The sequence below is a fragment of the Fringilla coelebs genome (genome assembly GCF_963513975.1).
Source record: "Fringilla coelebs genome assembly, chromosome: 1".
NCBI lineage: Eukaryota > Metazoa > Chordata > Aves > Passeriformes > Fringillidae > Fringilla > Fringilla coelebs.
Window position 1 is genome coordinate 96,300,528 of NC_140028.1, and position 16,101 is coordinate 96,316,628.

Consider the following 16,101-nt stretch of genomic DNA (forward strand, 5'->3'; position numbering starts at 1 on the left):
GCCTGTTGATTATCCCCGTCTCCCCTTTTCTGAGCTTCCACCCACCCTTTGCCCCCACCCCTCCCTCTGTTTGATTCCAAACCTTTGGATGGTGTTTTGGTGTCATTAGGAGATTAGCATCCCTGGAGCACCAGGGGAGGAGGAGGAGGAGTAGGAGGAGGAGGGTGGAGGGGAAAGCGAGACTGCAGGCAGGAAGGTTGGCACATTAACGCGAGTGAGACTCTCCTCCCGCCGTCCCAGCCACCCCCGGCTCCTGGGTGGCAGCGGAGGGGGCGGCTGCCGGCGCGGGTTGCGGACGGCGGCTGGCGGGTGCGCCCGGGACCCGCGCCCGCGGAGCGGCGGGGGCTGCCGGCGGGCGAGCGGCCGCGGCTCCTGCGCGCAGCCCCCCTCTCTTTTATGAACAGCGAGGCGGCAAAGCGGCAGCGGGGGACACCTGGAGGAGCATTTCTTCCCCGGGTTTATGAATGGCACTGACATGGAGGAAATACCGTTTCAGAAAGTCAAGACCAAGAGGAAGAAGTGCTGCCACTGCTGCTGCTCCCCGCCGGCTGCCGCGGCGTCGGGAGCGGGAGCCGGGTTAGGGGACCCCCCTCCCTTGCTGCTGCTGGATGCCATCGCCTGCGAGGACGAGTTTGACTGCAAGGAGCTGGAGGCTCTCTTCCAGAGCTACAACCTGAAGCTGGAGCAGACGTCCACCCTCAAGGCGCTGGCCGTCCTCATCGTGCTCACCGCCAGCCTAGCCCTGGTGGAGCTGCTCTCCGGCCCCAGCCTGACCATCTCCAAAGGTTCGCACCCGGTGCACTGCATCATCTTCCTCTCCCTTTTCATCGTCACCAATGTCAAGTACCTGCAGGTCACCCAGCTGCAGCAGATCGTCAAGCTCACCTTGCTCTTCAGCTTCACCTTCTCCTTCCTCTGCTGCCCCTTCTCTCTCGGCGCCTACGGCATGGAGCCGCCCAGCGCCCCCGAGCAGGGCATGTGGCAGCTCATGCTGGTAACCTTCGTCTCCTACTCGCTGCTTCCCGTCCGGACGCTGCTGGCCATCGTCTTCGGGCTGGTGGTGTCCGTCTCCCACCTCATCGTCACCGCCACCTCCGTCAGTGCCAAGCGGCAGAGGCTCTGGAGGACGGTGAGAGAGGCTGGGCCGGGCCGGGCCGAGCCGGGCGCTGCAGCACCGCAGAGCCGAGCGGTGCCGGCCCGCCGGGGGGAGGGAGAGCGGAGCGGCGCGGAGCGGCCCCGGGCAGCGGGGGCTGCGCGCCCCCCGCGCATCCAGCGCAGGCGGCGGCTGAGGAGAGCCCGGCTGTCTCCGGCCGGGAACGGGCGAGCGCGCACCTGTGCCTCAGGCATCTGTGTCTGTAGTTCCCGAAAGTTTCCGGGAGGCAGGGGAGGATAGGGCGGCTCTGGGGAGACGGAACCTCTCGGCTTTGTCTCTCCAAGGAAAACCGGGGACAGGGCAGGGAAGGCAGCGCTACCGTGCTCCGCTCATGGGGCAAGTTCAGAGCACCGCATGCACAGTCAGTGTTATTACACTGCGCGCACCAGCAGCATCACCTGGCTCCGTACAAACTTGGCACAGACAATAAGCTGCGTGTGGTAATAACACCTCCACCGAGTTGGTTCGTATCCTCGCTGTCTGTCTCAGCCGTGGGGCGTTCGTGCCTATACACAGCCCATCTGCGGGGGGGACTCTGAGAAAACGATTTGAAATAGGTGGGACATTCAGAATGGGACCCCGCCTCGCTGCTCTCCCAGAAAGCGGGGCATTCCCCCTTCAGCTTCCCCAGGGCAGCTGCTGCCCTCTTTCCACAGACATTACCTGCTGTGGCAGTGAACTTCCTAGCGATTCCCCTTCCCCTCTGAATTAATCCAGCAAAACCTCCCTCTGCAGCAAGCATCTTTAGAAACGTGCTGCTGCACTCTCCCCTCCTCCCCCGAGGAGCTATTTATATCCCTGCAGGGCTTTCTCCGGCTCTCGTGGCCTGATGGGCCGCACTGGCAGGGGGAGGAGGATGAGGAGATGAGCGTATAGGAAACCTGTGGGCTGGCAGTCGGGGTTTGCCACTGAAGGCTCTATTATCTGGTGCGTGTGAACCACTGGGAGAGAGGAATTGAAAAATTTTTGTGTCCTTCCTTGCACGCATTGATTATGCCTGCCCTCAGGAGAAGCACAAGGCTTCTGTCGTCCAGATTGGTGTTAAACAACAATTTGATGCATAATTGAAGTACTCAGTACATTACTTCAGCAAAATGCTGGTATTATTCTCCATAAGTGTTGTGATGCTAGGAGGTAAACAGTTGACATGGGCATAAATACAGCAGGGTTGTACACCTTTGTGCCCAGAACTGTGAATTCCTGGATCCTTCTTCGGTGCTCACACAGACACACACACCCCAGCGTGACATGCATGCACAGAGTAGAGATACACAGGGACAATCAGTGAGTGGGGTTACTGAGACAAACAGGATTATTGATGGCTTCACGCTGCTGAGCTGGTGGACAAAATAAATTGTATATTTTGAAGGGGAAGAGAGAGATAAGCTGAGCTTTATGATTTACCCAGATAATCTGATGGTCTATTTTTAAATATGCGATTTAGAGTTTCCATGAGAGGGAGAGCTGATAAAATGCAGGAGCGCTGAGAGGAGCCTTCCTAAAAAGCATCTGGAAGGATGTTAAAAACACTAGAATATTCTTTTTGAACAGGGCTGAAGATAGCTCTTTTTACTGGAGTACAATTAGTCCTTAAGGGAGTCCAGGCTATCCTGGCTACCCTGACACACAGGCAGACTTTCCTTGATGCCAAGCTGCAGCTCAGTGTGGCATCTGCTCTTCTAGATGAGTAACATAAAGAAGATGACAATAACGTCTGCTCACTAAATTATCTAACCAAGGTCGTGAATGTAAAACATTTTGAAAAGAAAAAATCTTCTGGCTCTATCCCTTCACACTAGTTTAACTCAGTTATTCATCAGGCAAGAAACAGGCTTGAAAATGCATAGAAGTTGTTGACTAACATCTGGTGTAACATATCTATGTTTCTTCTTCATCACCATTTCCCCCAACCAGAGTAATTTCAGTGGTTTGTATGCAGTCCCCAAAGCAGTATGCTTTACTGATAACAGGAGGCAGAAACCAGCTCAGTCAGGCAATAGAACTGGTCTGTGAACTTGTGACACACAAAAATGCACACTGATTTGTGGCATATTGGCAAGGAATACGTATTCTGATTTGAAGGCCATCTCCATGTATGGAGGGGACTTTTCCCTTACAAAGAAGATTTTTGCTTTTCCAAAGAACAACTTTGCAGTGGTTGGAAGTTTAAAGATACGTAAAGGCCGCATCATCTGAATTTTATTTGCTTGGCCTGACAGTAGCTGAGCCTTTTTTTGTAAAGGCTAGAGTAGACTTCTCCTCCTGACTGGGATCTGCTTCCCAGACACCGGATATTATCGTGATGGCCCCCGTGCTTGTAGACACAGCATGCAGTTGATACGTCAGAGAAGCAGGACGGCTCTATGCAGAGCTGCAATAGCATGAAAGGCTCTGCTCTCTCTCCCAACCCCTTGCTCCCTAGCCCTAAGCAAGTGGATGAATTTTAATTTTTAAACAGATATCTGAAGTATCGGAAAATGCGGAAACACCTGCAGCAATCACTGAGATTGGTATTCTGCTAAAGACCTCTTTGATTTTTTGTGATTTGGGCAGGGAACCAAGTTGGGAATAACTTATTTTTGTTTAGCCTGAGCTTTAGGAGACTGCAGATCTAGTAATCTTCCATTGACGTTAAACTGGAAATTGGTCAGCACAACCAAATAGTTCATATTGCTTCAAGTTCAACCCATTAAAAAACAGGCATAGCTAAGTTAAGGGATTTCTCCCAAAGTGAGCTTTAAGATGTGCATCTTCTATTCCACAAAGTCTGAGGAATCTCCATTTGCAAATCTTTGAATGCCCAAAGCTTCACTAACTTCAGTAGTGACAGATCAGAAGCTGAGTGCGCCCCATGACATGCTTAAGACTTGCATTCTTTTAAATGTACAGATTCTCTACATGGTAAAACCAATGCTCATTTTGGCAGAAGTTTGTCATGATTTCTATTGAGTAAAGCACATTTAATTTGCTAGTGATAGCTTTCTGACAGCACAGTATTGTCTGTGGAGATCATGCCATGCCATGCCATGCCATGCCATGCCATGCCATGCCATGCCATGCCATGCCAGAGGTGAGGCGTAGGTATGTATAAAGGCAAAAGGAGAGCAGGAAGGCAAGTACAGAGAGGTAATGAGAGTCAGGGGAGTAATGTGACAGAACTTGAGCTTAATCTTTCCACTCAGTAAGTGTTTTGTTCATCAAATGAAACGTTCCAATCTACTAATATGTCCTGCTGATTTCTAAATAGAAATATAGTAATAGATTATATATAAATATAAATAAGTGCCATCTAAAAAATATGCAGAGTACTTGGGAGCAACCTTGATCCCATTTGGGATCATGTCAAACACATACTGACTTCACAGCTGATATTGCATGTTTTATCTGGCATTGTGATAAGGAATAAGTGGTGTGTATATAACCAATAGCATCTTGATCATGTTAGTTGGACTCATTGCTTTCCTTCAGAATCATGGAACAAAATGCTCCTGCCACATAAGGTGACAAGGTATTCACAGATGGCTGAACCTACAAATGAAGTTTTAAAAACTTGGACTTTTGTCTCCTTTTTTCTTTCTTCTTTTTTTCCCTCCACATATTCCAGATATATGTTAGGTGCTACAGAGCCCTTACAGAAATAGAGAATCCTGCCCGAAGGATCTTAATATAATTTTTATTGTAATGCAGTGAGTGGGTGTTAGAGACATGAGGACCAGATGGGGTAAGGAAGGCAAAGGCTGCTCATAGAAATTACTCAGTGGTGGCATATGCACCGTTTCATGTCTTACCATTAAATAACTTTTTTTGGCCCTCTAAATATTTTAGTTCCCTTTTTAAAAAAATATATTTTTATTTCCAGAGAATTAAAAACCAAATTATATACCACTAAAGTACCCTAACACATCACAGAAGTCTTTGTGAAAGAGCAAATCTTTCAGAAAAAAAAAAAACAAACCAGAATTACAGCATGAGTAACAAAGAGCAGAAGAAAGAATAGTGCTCTCATAAACTAATACAGAATTTTTTTCAGAAGTGTGGTGAAACAAATTTAGGTTTCAGTTGGTTTCTTTGGGTTTGTGGTTTTTTGGTGGGTTTTTTGTTTGTTTGTTTTTGGATTTTTTTGCCTGCATTTAAAACTGATTTTATGCATTTGCATATTTATATGTATGATAGCACTTTTATTGATTCAGCAAGTACCAAAAATCTTAGTTGGGATTTGATAGACTCTGTAAAGGATAATGGGGGGAAATTGGTATAATTATTTTAAAGAATTAATTTATTACTTAAAAGTTTATTTTATAATCTTAACTATTTGCAAGTTAGTGTGATAGTATTATAGAATATCACAAGAATTGTTATGACAAAGTTAATCTTATTTGTGCTCATGTTTAAAGAGAAATTAATGAACACATCACTGACAGAACTGTTAATCTCCACACCTTTGTCTCTCACATAGAAGGCAGCCTAATAAAAGGGCTTGTGAATCAAAGACAGCTCAGCTCCATTGTCATTATTATTCAGTGCAAAATTCAGTTTTTCTCCTTCATGCATATAAAATACTGGTGAGGGACTCTACTAGTTCTGTCTTTGTGATGCTTTTCAAACACTAGTATCAGAATATATCTAGCCTTCCATTATCTATAATATTGTCTAGAATTCAGGCATATCTATCCACTAATAATCTGTTTGAATTCACTATTTTCCTCTCTTTCCAAAGATAGGGAACACTGTTTTTAGAGTTTCTCAATATCTGTGTGTAACTCTAATTTTCATTTCATATTTAGTCCATATTGAAAGATTGTTAAAAGTTTGGGGGTGGGGTGGGGTTTTTACTCCTTTCTAATCAAAGTGGTATCTTAATTTGTGGCATAGGCTTTGCCAGGTCTTGACCACAATCATTTTATCTAGGGCTGAAGTGTAGGATTTTCTATGGAATGTAGAGTTCAGGATCTTTTTCCACACAGAGATTAGTATGCTCTTGGCTTCCTGAGTCTGCAGATGCTGACACTGCTGCTCTTTGTGGGTTTCCAAAAATTAACAGCATGCTGATGGTTCTGCATGCTTGAGAAACAAGAAGCCTTGACGAGAATCATGTGACTTGGAGACATAGTCAATAACAGTTTATCTGAGAAGTTTAGTTGTTATTAATAGGCAAGATCCCATCATTACTGGAGAAAAAGAGGGCTTCTATTCAAAAAAGTATTCAAAATATTAATTAAAACACATGCTAATACTGTTATACATTCAGTTCCTACCCACTTTCTTTGATGTTAGGCTCTCCCTTCTCCTGCTTCTCCAGGTTCTAAGGGTGGTGTCTTTCATTCTGCTGGAAGTGTTGCCTACATCGGCAGCATCTGGAGTCTTTTACAGGAAGGAAGGGGATGTTCATGCTAATGTTGACATAGTCATTTCTCTTCCTTTATTGTTCTACAGTTCCATGTTTCATCCAAATTTTTAAAATAGTTTTATTTTGTGTATGTTAAATACTTGGTCTTTGTTCCCTTTGTTTCAACTAATACCAGATCTGGCTATCTCCATGTTCACATTTCCTTAGCTGACCATGGGGGAGTCTTTTTTATAGCTATAGGTGTTGTCTTCTGTACCTTTTGTAATCCCATGCTTGTACTCTCCAACATCTCCCATGTCTCCCCTTCTCAAGGTCTGTACTGTGTTTCCATAGGCCTACATTTCTGCATAGTACAGTGTTATGTTTTAGCCATGAAACTGTTGTGCTAACATAGAAAGAAAAGCAAAAGTAACATAAATGAACTAGAGAGGTGGATTAGGGAAAAATGTTTAAACGAGGTAAAACAATGTGCGCAGTAGTTAAAGAAAAATTCAGCCTGAGAAGCTAAACTTCTAGCCCAGAAAAAGTCTGACATGTCTCAGTCTGGAGGTCTTGCAAGATTAGTGCATAACTTATAGCTTTGTATATAGCAGTGGCAATGCAGTAAGAGCAATGGCAATACAGCATTACAGGGCTATACTGTTGCATTCCTTTTTCATCTGTGTGGTTTAGGCTGTCTCCACATGTATTGCTGCTGCCATTATTTTACTGTTATTAAAGTGAGCCCAAGGGTGTTTGCATTTCAAAATGGTAAAATGCTGTTGCCTAGGCCCTAGTTTATAGCAAAACGTTGCATGTAATATTAGTCATTATGGACTGTATTTAATTGACATGCTTACTGTGTGGAAAAGTAGTTTTCACAAAGTGTTCAGTGTTTGTGCAGCTCTGAGCTCAGGGGCTGCCAAATTTGGGTTACAAATTTTTGGTGGTTCTATGTGGTAAGTTATCAAGGGTTTCTACTCCTTTTTTCCTTAATTTCTTTTCTTCCTGAACATGTAATTTTGGATATATTCAGAGCTAAACTCCTTTGAGAAAATGTTAATTGTAGGGAGCAGTTGCTCTTGATATGTTCTGCCATTCAGGCTTCTAAGTATTTTTTTTCCTCATTTTGTCTTCCCCAGTTAGTGGCATAGTGCAATACTTTTCTAGACAGAACCAGTGTAATATAACAACTAGGTAGTGCAGATTTAAATTTCTTTTCATCTCCTTTAAGCACAGCCCTGAATGTGTGCTTGTCTGTACATGGGCCTTATGAACTAGGACAGAAATGTTCTTTCTAGCATCTTCTCTCATTCTGTCAGTTTAGACGCAGTGCATTTCTTCTCTTGCCATCCCACAAAACATTAGCTAGCGTAAAATAATGTTTTCTGTCTATCACGGTTTGTTATGGTCTTTAACTTTCTCAGATGCAAAAGGCCATATATTCCTGGCTTTATGTCTCTTTTCTGTGCTACCATAAAGTGGTACAAACACAACTAAATGCAGGTGGCATGTATGGAAAAGCATTGTTTCTTGTTCCTTGTAAGCTCTTGGTGGTGTCAAGACGGAATAATTGTTAGAAAGTCTGCAATGAATGTGGAAAAGGCATGACTTCACACAGACTTCATGTTCTGATTAATTCATAATGTTACAAGAAAATTTCATCTAGGACTTGAAATGTTTGTGTTTTATGACTGGAAGAACTCAGGCAGTATTAACTCCTGTAAGACCCTTGCTGTTGGGAAGGTGAGGAAAGCGTGCCAGCAGAAGAGACTAATTCAAGTTTTTGAGCTGAGCTTTGTCTTTGGCAGACTATGATGGATGGGTATGAGAGACTATCAATGAGTAGAATGGAATATTTTTTTTCTCTTTTTTTTCATAATTTCCAAAATATGCAATTTTCTTTCTTACATTCTTCCTCTGATGGAACCTTTTGTGGAAGAAATTTGCTTTGCTTCAAACTTTTAAGATACATACCTAGAGAAATATGAGGAAACAACATAGTTACTGCTTTGTTCAGCTGTTTATATTCTGCATGAATTTACCACATGAGCTGATTCCTGAAATAAAATCACCAAACACTTTATATATACAGAAAAGCTGTTTTGTCCATCACTATTTGAAAAATCCCAGAAATGTGGATCTAGTGTGGGACTCTAAGGTGAGCAGTAAAGTGCAAAGAAAACCTCAAGAAAGACAGGTACTTCTTTAGCTGTGGTTCAGGAACTACAGAAATCCCTTTTCATCCAGAGATGTGTGTTGCAAGAAATGTGTGGCTAGCATGAAAAATGTTATAGAGCAATATTTCACTTTTAACATCACCTTTCATACATTTGTTCGGGAGCAAGATGTTAATTATTGGGTTCAAATGTTTGTGCATACTCCAGTACAATTTCCTAGAAGTAAACATAATTAACTTTTTACAGTGGTTAGCACATAAAATTAAGGAGTGCTTAACTTGGCTGTTGTGGGTTTTTTTCATAGGTTACTCATTCAAACACTACAATGTAGAAATGTTTATCAATTGCCATAAATCTGCCTATGATTACCTCTTAGAAGATGAAAGCAATTATCCACCCACACAAAATTAGAGAATGAAATAACACTAATAAACACAGTTTTAAAAAGAGATATACATAAAATATATCCTTAATTTGAGTATCATCAGGCTGAAAAAAGAGTATTTTGCTTGAGCAGGACTTAGGAAATTTGTTCACAAGAAGTTGAAAAGTGGCCTATGCCTTCTAATGACCTTCCTTCCTCCCTTCCTTCCTTCCTTCCTTCCTTCCTTCCTTCCTTCCTTCCTTCCTTCCTTCCTTCCTTCCTTCCTTCCTTCCTTCCTTCCTTCCTTCCTTCCTTCCTTCCTTCCTTCCTTCCTTCCTTCCTTCCTTCCTTCCTTCCTTCCTTCCTTCCTTCCTTCCTTCCTTCCTTCCTTCCTTCCTTCCTTCCTTCCTTCCTTCCTTCCTTCCTTCCTTCCTTCCTTCCTTCCTTCCTTCCTTCCTTCCTTCCTTCCTTCCTTCCTTCCTTCCTTCCTTCCTTCCTTCCTTCCTTCCTTCCTTCCTTCCTTCCTTCCTTCCTTCCTTCCTTCCTTCCTTCCTTCCTTCCTTCCTTCCTTCCTTCCTTCCTTCCTTCCTTCCTTCCTTCCTTCCTTCCTTCCTTCCTTCCTTCCTTCCTTCCTTCCTTCCTTCCTTCCTTCCTTCCTTCCTTCCTTCCTTCCTTCCTTCCTTCCTTCCTTCCTTCCTTCCTTCCTTCCTTCCTTCCTTCCTTCCTTCCTTCCTTCCTTCCTTTCTCTTAATATGCATAAAATACAATGTAGCAAAATTAATTTTGATGTAAATTGATCGCTTTTCATTCAAAGGTGGAGGATGTTGGACTGAACCTCATTTCACCTTTAAATGCCAAAAACCATCTCTCAGCGGATTTCAGGGAGATTCACCTGATGCGACAAAAATTCTCCTTGCTAGTAATAATTTCTTCCTGGGATGTTTTAACTAAACAGCTCCATAATTTGATGGGAACTATACAGAAAGTCAATATCTGCTTGTTTGTGAAATGAAATGGAAGTAGTAATGGCAGTATAAAATTCTGACCAAACAAGCACCCAAGAGACAAGCTCTACCAAGATCAAATTTCCACTGCTGCTGGTTGTCTCTGGAGTCCGCTCTGCAGAATCCTGGTCACTGCAGTTATGGCTGTCAAAGATTTGAGTGCTACTCTCACCTGGTATTATGGATCCCAGAGCTGTGATGCTATGCTCTGGAAACTGAGGATTACCCCTCATTAATGTCCTGTGCAATTCCTGGTACTCCACCCTGCAAGCTGTTGTGCTGATCTCTCTGCTGATCCATGCTGGTTTAGTGTAAATCAGCTGTCACTTCAGGGGCTCTGGGAGTTGAACCCTATTTTAAGTTCATAGTTGGATTAGCTATGATGAATGCTTTGTCATTCCTATATGCTTTGAAATATAAGGAATAATGATGCTCTTCAAAACAGAAACAAACTGAGCACTATCTCCATGTTCAGCATGTGACTTTCCTCTTTACCAGTTATGTAAATGACAGTGGTGAATGATAGCTGCTTGAGTTCCCCCAGATGGAAAGATTACAGCAGCTTATTTGGCCTTCTTCATGCAGCTCTTTCTATTTTAGGCAGCAGTAGATTGAGGAGATTGCAGCTGAGTTAATTTGCTTCATCTGTTAGTCAAAATAAACTGCTTTATCAATAGTCCATTTCTTCTTGCTTGCACTATTAAAAACATTAGTCTGGGTTGTGCCTTTGAAGAGACCACAGCCTGAAGAGGGTTTCCTATTCTAAACTGCACTTCACAATATGATTAATATTAACACAATGGCTGAAATTACTTTGGTGGGAGAGCAGTGTGATTTTCTACCTGAGACTGCATATTCCTCTTAAAATAGCTTCCGGAGTACCCATCACTGAAAAGGATAGTGATGTTTAAGAGGAAAAAGTGGGCATAATTTTCTGGATTTTCTTAGTTTGCCTATTGGCCAATGAAAAATGTACTTTTCTTACTCTTGAGTCCTTGAAGAGTACTCTGAAAAAATTGTCAGTTTGCATTTTACAGTTGGGATGAACAGAAGTACTGAAATGGGCAATGTCCACTTGTAAAGCTATGAATTATTTTCTATCCTTATCTGATATTTTTGTAGCTGTTCTAGTGTATCATCAGAGGATGTAATAATTTAAATATTTTTTTCACTTGCTTGCTTTTTTTCTTTTCCTGCTGATGCTTTTTTGCAACACGTCCCTGTCAGGTTTTTGCTGATTACTGTAGTTCTTGGTGCAGTAGTCTCTACTGAATTTCCCCCAAAAAGGAGCATCAACCAGATGCAAAACAGAGAACATTCTTCTGGGAGGAGAATTACTGCAGGAAGGAGGATGATCGTTCCTAATTCCCCTAAGGGTACACAATATTCAGCCCCAAGACCTAGTCTTTCTTGTCCATTAAGTGGGTCTGCAGTCATGCACCTTTGTTCCAAATCTCTTTGCTGTCATTTGCAGAAGTCCCATTTCTTCAGCACAATTGTATACGGAAAAACTGAGCTTAGCTACTGATCATAAAGATTCTTCATTCTCTTGGGATGAAGATATAATACCTAAAGTCGGGAGAAATTGTCTTTCCTACAAAATGTCTTATATGCCCCTGAAGAAGTCTTTGAAGTTTACTAAGACTTTCTGGTCCTCTTTAAACATAAGGATTTGACATATAAATAAACCATTACCTAACATTCTCAAAGAAATTCTCTTCACTCACAGGGATATATCGGCTATCTCAGCTCCTTTTCCCTTGTGTGTGATAGTTGCTGCCGTTCCACTCATAAAAATAGAAAAAAAAATGAAAAATGAAAGATTTACAGCTACTTTGTACAGCTGAAAACCTTTTTCTGAAGTTGTAATTTAAAAAAAAAATGCATTTCTAAAGCTGAGTTGCAGCGATCTTACTGTGCCCAATCCTAAAAGGAGATGGTTCTATTCAATGGTACAGACCTTGGAAGAGAGATTTTTTTTCTTCCTTATTGCAGCTAAGGGGTTCAAGAGTGGAGGTGTATGAGGGAATAGTCTTTTCTTCTTTAGAGCCATATTTCAGATTTTGGTTTGTAAAGTTCAAGTTTCTTTAGTATCCAAAGATATTTTGATGATCTACCAAAATGTAGAGAAAGACTGCTGCCCCTAGTCCAGTTTCTGAGAACGTTAGTTATTTATATACCATCACCTTTGGTAACTGAGCAAGCCTGGCAAACTTAAAGTTGTTTCCTTGGTCTGTGGCCAGACATGAATGTTGTTTTGCTAAGATTGCTTATGAGGTAATAGGTATACCTTTTGTGGAATTGTAATGGAAGTTCACAGGACCTCTGCACCTACAATTAGCAGAATTGTATAACTACAGAAAGTGAGGCAATCCTACTTCCAGGGCATTATAGAGTCCACTGCCATATTTGATTCTTAACACGTTGGGTAAATATTATTATTCTTACAGAAGCAAAGCCACATTGACCCTAAACCAGTCCCAAGGAAACCCACGGGCTTTGACTTGTCAGCAGATGCCAGCAGTGCAACATGTAAGAAGACACTGGGTACAGTATGAGCTAATTCTGTGTAGCATGGCAATAAATGCAGAGTATTTAGAGGGTGTGGGGTTTTTACTTCAAGGAATCCTTAAGCTGTCTGAAGACAAGAAGGTACAGTAGTTCAAAAGTTGATAGGAGGCAGGCTATATGGGAGTACAAGAAGAAGGGAAAGCCCTTAGGGATAGGATTATTAATCCTCAATTGGTGTAGGTGGCAGAGGTCTGCTGGTGGCCTGGACATAATACTGTATCACTGTATCACATAGCTATTGCAGTATTAACAATTGTAGATGCTGATTGGTATTATCAGTCTGAGCAGTTTCTGGGTTAAACTTTGGGGAATTTAATGTGACAAAGGAGTACCATAGGAAAAATAGGATCTAGTTAGCTTTCTCAGTCTCTGTCCAGCAGATAGGATGCTGCATTTCTTACACCTCTCCTGCCCTCACTAAATGAATGAATTTCTAGTCTGGTACAAAAAGAATGGAGGAAATTCTTATCAAGACAAAATTACTGACATGTAAATGGCTAGTAGGTGTCCATTTAACAATTAGTAAACAGCAGTCTTGGTTCCACTAGCCATTTTGAGGATTAATTTTGTCCTTGGACACATTGAAATGTCAGTGTTGGTAAAACATAATTCTAAAGACAAGAACCAAACTGCATTTTGCACCAGCCTGTTGATGCTTTCAGCATCTGAAGCACACTGTTGCAAAGTTGGGTGCTCCATGCACAAACTGTGCCAGTTTCATAGTGCATGCAAGCAGAGCAGGAGCTCCAGGTAATACATTTTCTCCTCTGACTCAAGAAAACTGCGGCACAATTCTTTACATTCAGAAGACGATGACATGGTGACAGACCTTGGTGCTCTCACCTTCTGCACTGTGGAGTCACTCCTATTCTAGGTCAGTTGTGCCTGTGCCTTTCCTAAGGGTGAATAGCACTCTGCACTGCCCCACCTAAGGCCAGCTTTTGGGAATGTGTCAGTCAAGCTTAGTCGTCAGAGTTTTGAAACACTGTAACACAGGCAGGTGTGTTTTGTCAATACAGCCCTCTGTGTTGTAACCTCATCTCTGTGTAGATGATAAAATGGCATTAAAGTGCTAACACACAGATGAGATAAAAGGAGAGGTCATGAAGCCTGGTGGTAACTGGTCATCACATCGGCTGTGTATGTCCTGAATAGTAAACTTGGAAACCATTAGTAGGTGTGATGACATGTGGTGCTTAAGTAATGTCCTCTGAATAGAAACCAGGAATCTCTAACAGTGAAAGACAGTGTCTAGACTTTGCCCAGACTACAGGAATATCAGATATCTAGGGTGTAGTAGGAAGGAAGTCTCATAGATGAATGGTTTGGGTTAAACAATAGTTAAAAGGCCAGCTGTTTCTTTATGGGTTTCCAGAAACCAGCTTTTAACAGCCTAATTTTACTACGAATCAATATTTTAAATCATCATTACTACTACTACCAAAAAAAAAAAAGTAGTCTCATGCATGTGGGTACACCCCCTTATTCCCTGTTTCCACCACGCAATAACAGTTGAATCCCTGCACTGAGTGGAGTGGGAAGCTGCTAATGTGAATTAGAGCCAGCCAGTAGGATGGGCTTTCAGATGGATGCTTTCCAAAGTTATCATCCCACCTGCATGGACTTCTGTGCTGGTGTGAAGAGACTGGGAAGAGGAATGAGCAACCAGTGAAAAAAAAAAGGACTAGAAATGTTTTTTTTACTGTTCTGTGAGTTTAGATCCTCATGTAACAACAGCCAGGTTGTATTTACTGCTGCATGGACTTCAGCAGGAATAGTGTTAGCCTGATTACATCTTTTGTAAATGCAGCCTAACTTCTCACTTTATTCCTAATCATATGTGCCTTAATTTAGATACAGATTTTTGGAAAATACTTAAAACTGGTGTTACAGTTAAATGTTGGTTGATTTAGTATAGGTGTTAAAACAGTGACTTCCTTTGATGGATCCTGGAACAACTCTAAGCTTAGGTTCCAAACCTTATTACGCAATTTGAAAACATAAATTACTTTTAAGGACCAAAAATCCTATTTTCTTTTGTTTCAAAAGCATTTGAAAAGCAATTCAAGGATCCCCCCTGAAACCATGTATACATGGTCATACAGTGTCACCCCAGGACATAGAGGAACCAATTTGATAAATTATACTGAAAAATAGGTTGCATTTAAAAATTGTTAGAAACAAATAACGTTGTTTAAACAATTTGGATTCATACTAGGTATTCTTTAAATGCCTCAAAACTTCAAAAATTGCATCAGTGTCCATAAAGAAGTGGATCATTTATAACCAGCATGTTGGCCTCAGTGATTGAGTCATGGAATACGTTAGTTCTGGAGCAGGTAATGTGCCTGGTATCGAGTACCAAAGATACTATATGGAATTTTGATACGGGAAATCAATAGGCTTTGCATGTTAGCTTGGAAATGTTATGTGAATATATTGTTTCTTTCAGAATGGAGAAAAACTTTCTTCTCCCCCCACAAAATAGGCAGATTCTATCTTATACTATTGCTTTGGCTATATTTCTTTCTCAATACCCGAGTTACAAAGCAGACCCTCAAAGAAGGCCTTAATTTTGATGGCAAGATAATACCCTGTAATAATCTATGCTTTTCAGCACTGTTGCATCCAGTCACATCAGGAGCTGAAGATTTACAATCTATTTAAATTGGTCTTGCAGTGTGTTTCAGGAAGAGGTCTTGCATAGTAATATTGTTGAATGTGTTCAAATAAAGATGTCTTGTAGCAAATTCATTGAAAGCACAAAAGAGTGCTTGCTGAAAATTAGTGATGCAGAGCTACAAAATACACTAGTACCATATCCTGAAACTAGTCTTACTTTGCAGTTGTGTTTCAGGAAAGATCTACTTGCTTAAGGCGCTTCTTTCCCAATCACTGTTTTCTCATTGTGGCTGAGAAAACACTGGCACAAAGCAAACACAAACCTTACATAACAAATTCTAGGCTGAAAGTCACTATATCTTATTATTATTTAATAATTGATGGTATGGTAATATCTACAAGTGTCAATTCTGATGAGCTACTCAACTCACTACTTGCTGTCCAAGTGCACAAGTAACAGGTAATTCATATTGCTCTGCTAGACATGGCAAAGAAAAGGAAGAAGGCTAAGAGGAAGAGAAGTGAGGTGATTTTCCAAAATTCAGAGGTCAGTCAGATTAGATTGGAAGTGTCCTGACTTCAGCTGCAGTTGACTGGGGCAAGAATTTAATAAGTAACGACTTCATCTTAAGCATCATAATGCCTCAAGGAATAGTTTAAAATATTTCCATTTCCTCTAGGCTAAGCTATACTGTCATGTTTTCTTTTCAATTACTCTGAGATGAAGCTTTTCCTCTGGTCTGCATGACTCGGGGCAGGATGTTCATAAAAGAGTGAGGAGTTTCATGTTACAGTTAAATGGAGCATGTTTATGAGCCACTTAATTTTTTTTTTCCATGTATTTGCTTCAGTGACTTTGTTATTAACTCCATAAGATGTAA

At 41.7% G+C, this 16,101-nt stretch overlaps 1 protein-coding gene across 1 annotated transcript in view; it reads left to right on the forward strand.

The window, feature by feature from the left end:
* Positions 1 to 460: 460 nt before the first annotated feature.
* The window catches only part of ADCY1 (adenylate cyclase 1), a gene marked incomplete at both ends in the record, with an annotated part of 143,433 nt that continues 127,792 nt past the window's right edge, over positions 461 to 16,101 (forward strand). The window contains one exon of the mRNA XM_084226822.1: positions 461 to 1,129. Coding sequence (XP_084082948.1) covers positions 461 to 1,129 — 669 coding nt within the window. The remainder of the gene's footprint in view (positions 1,130 to 16,101) is intronic.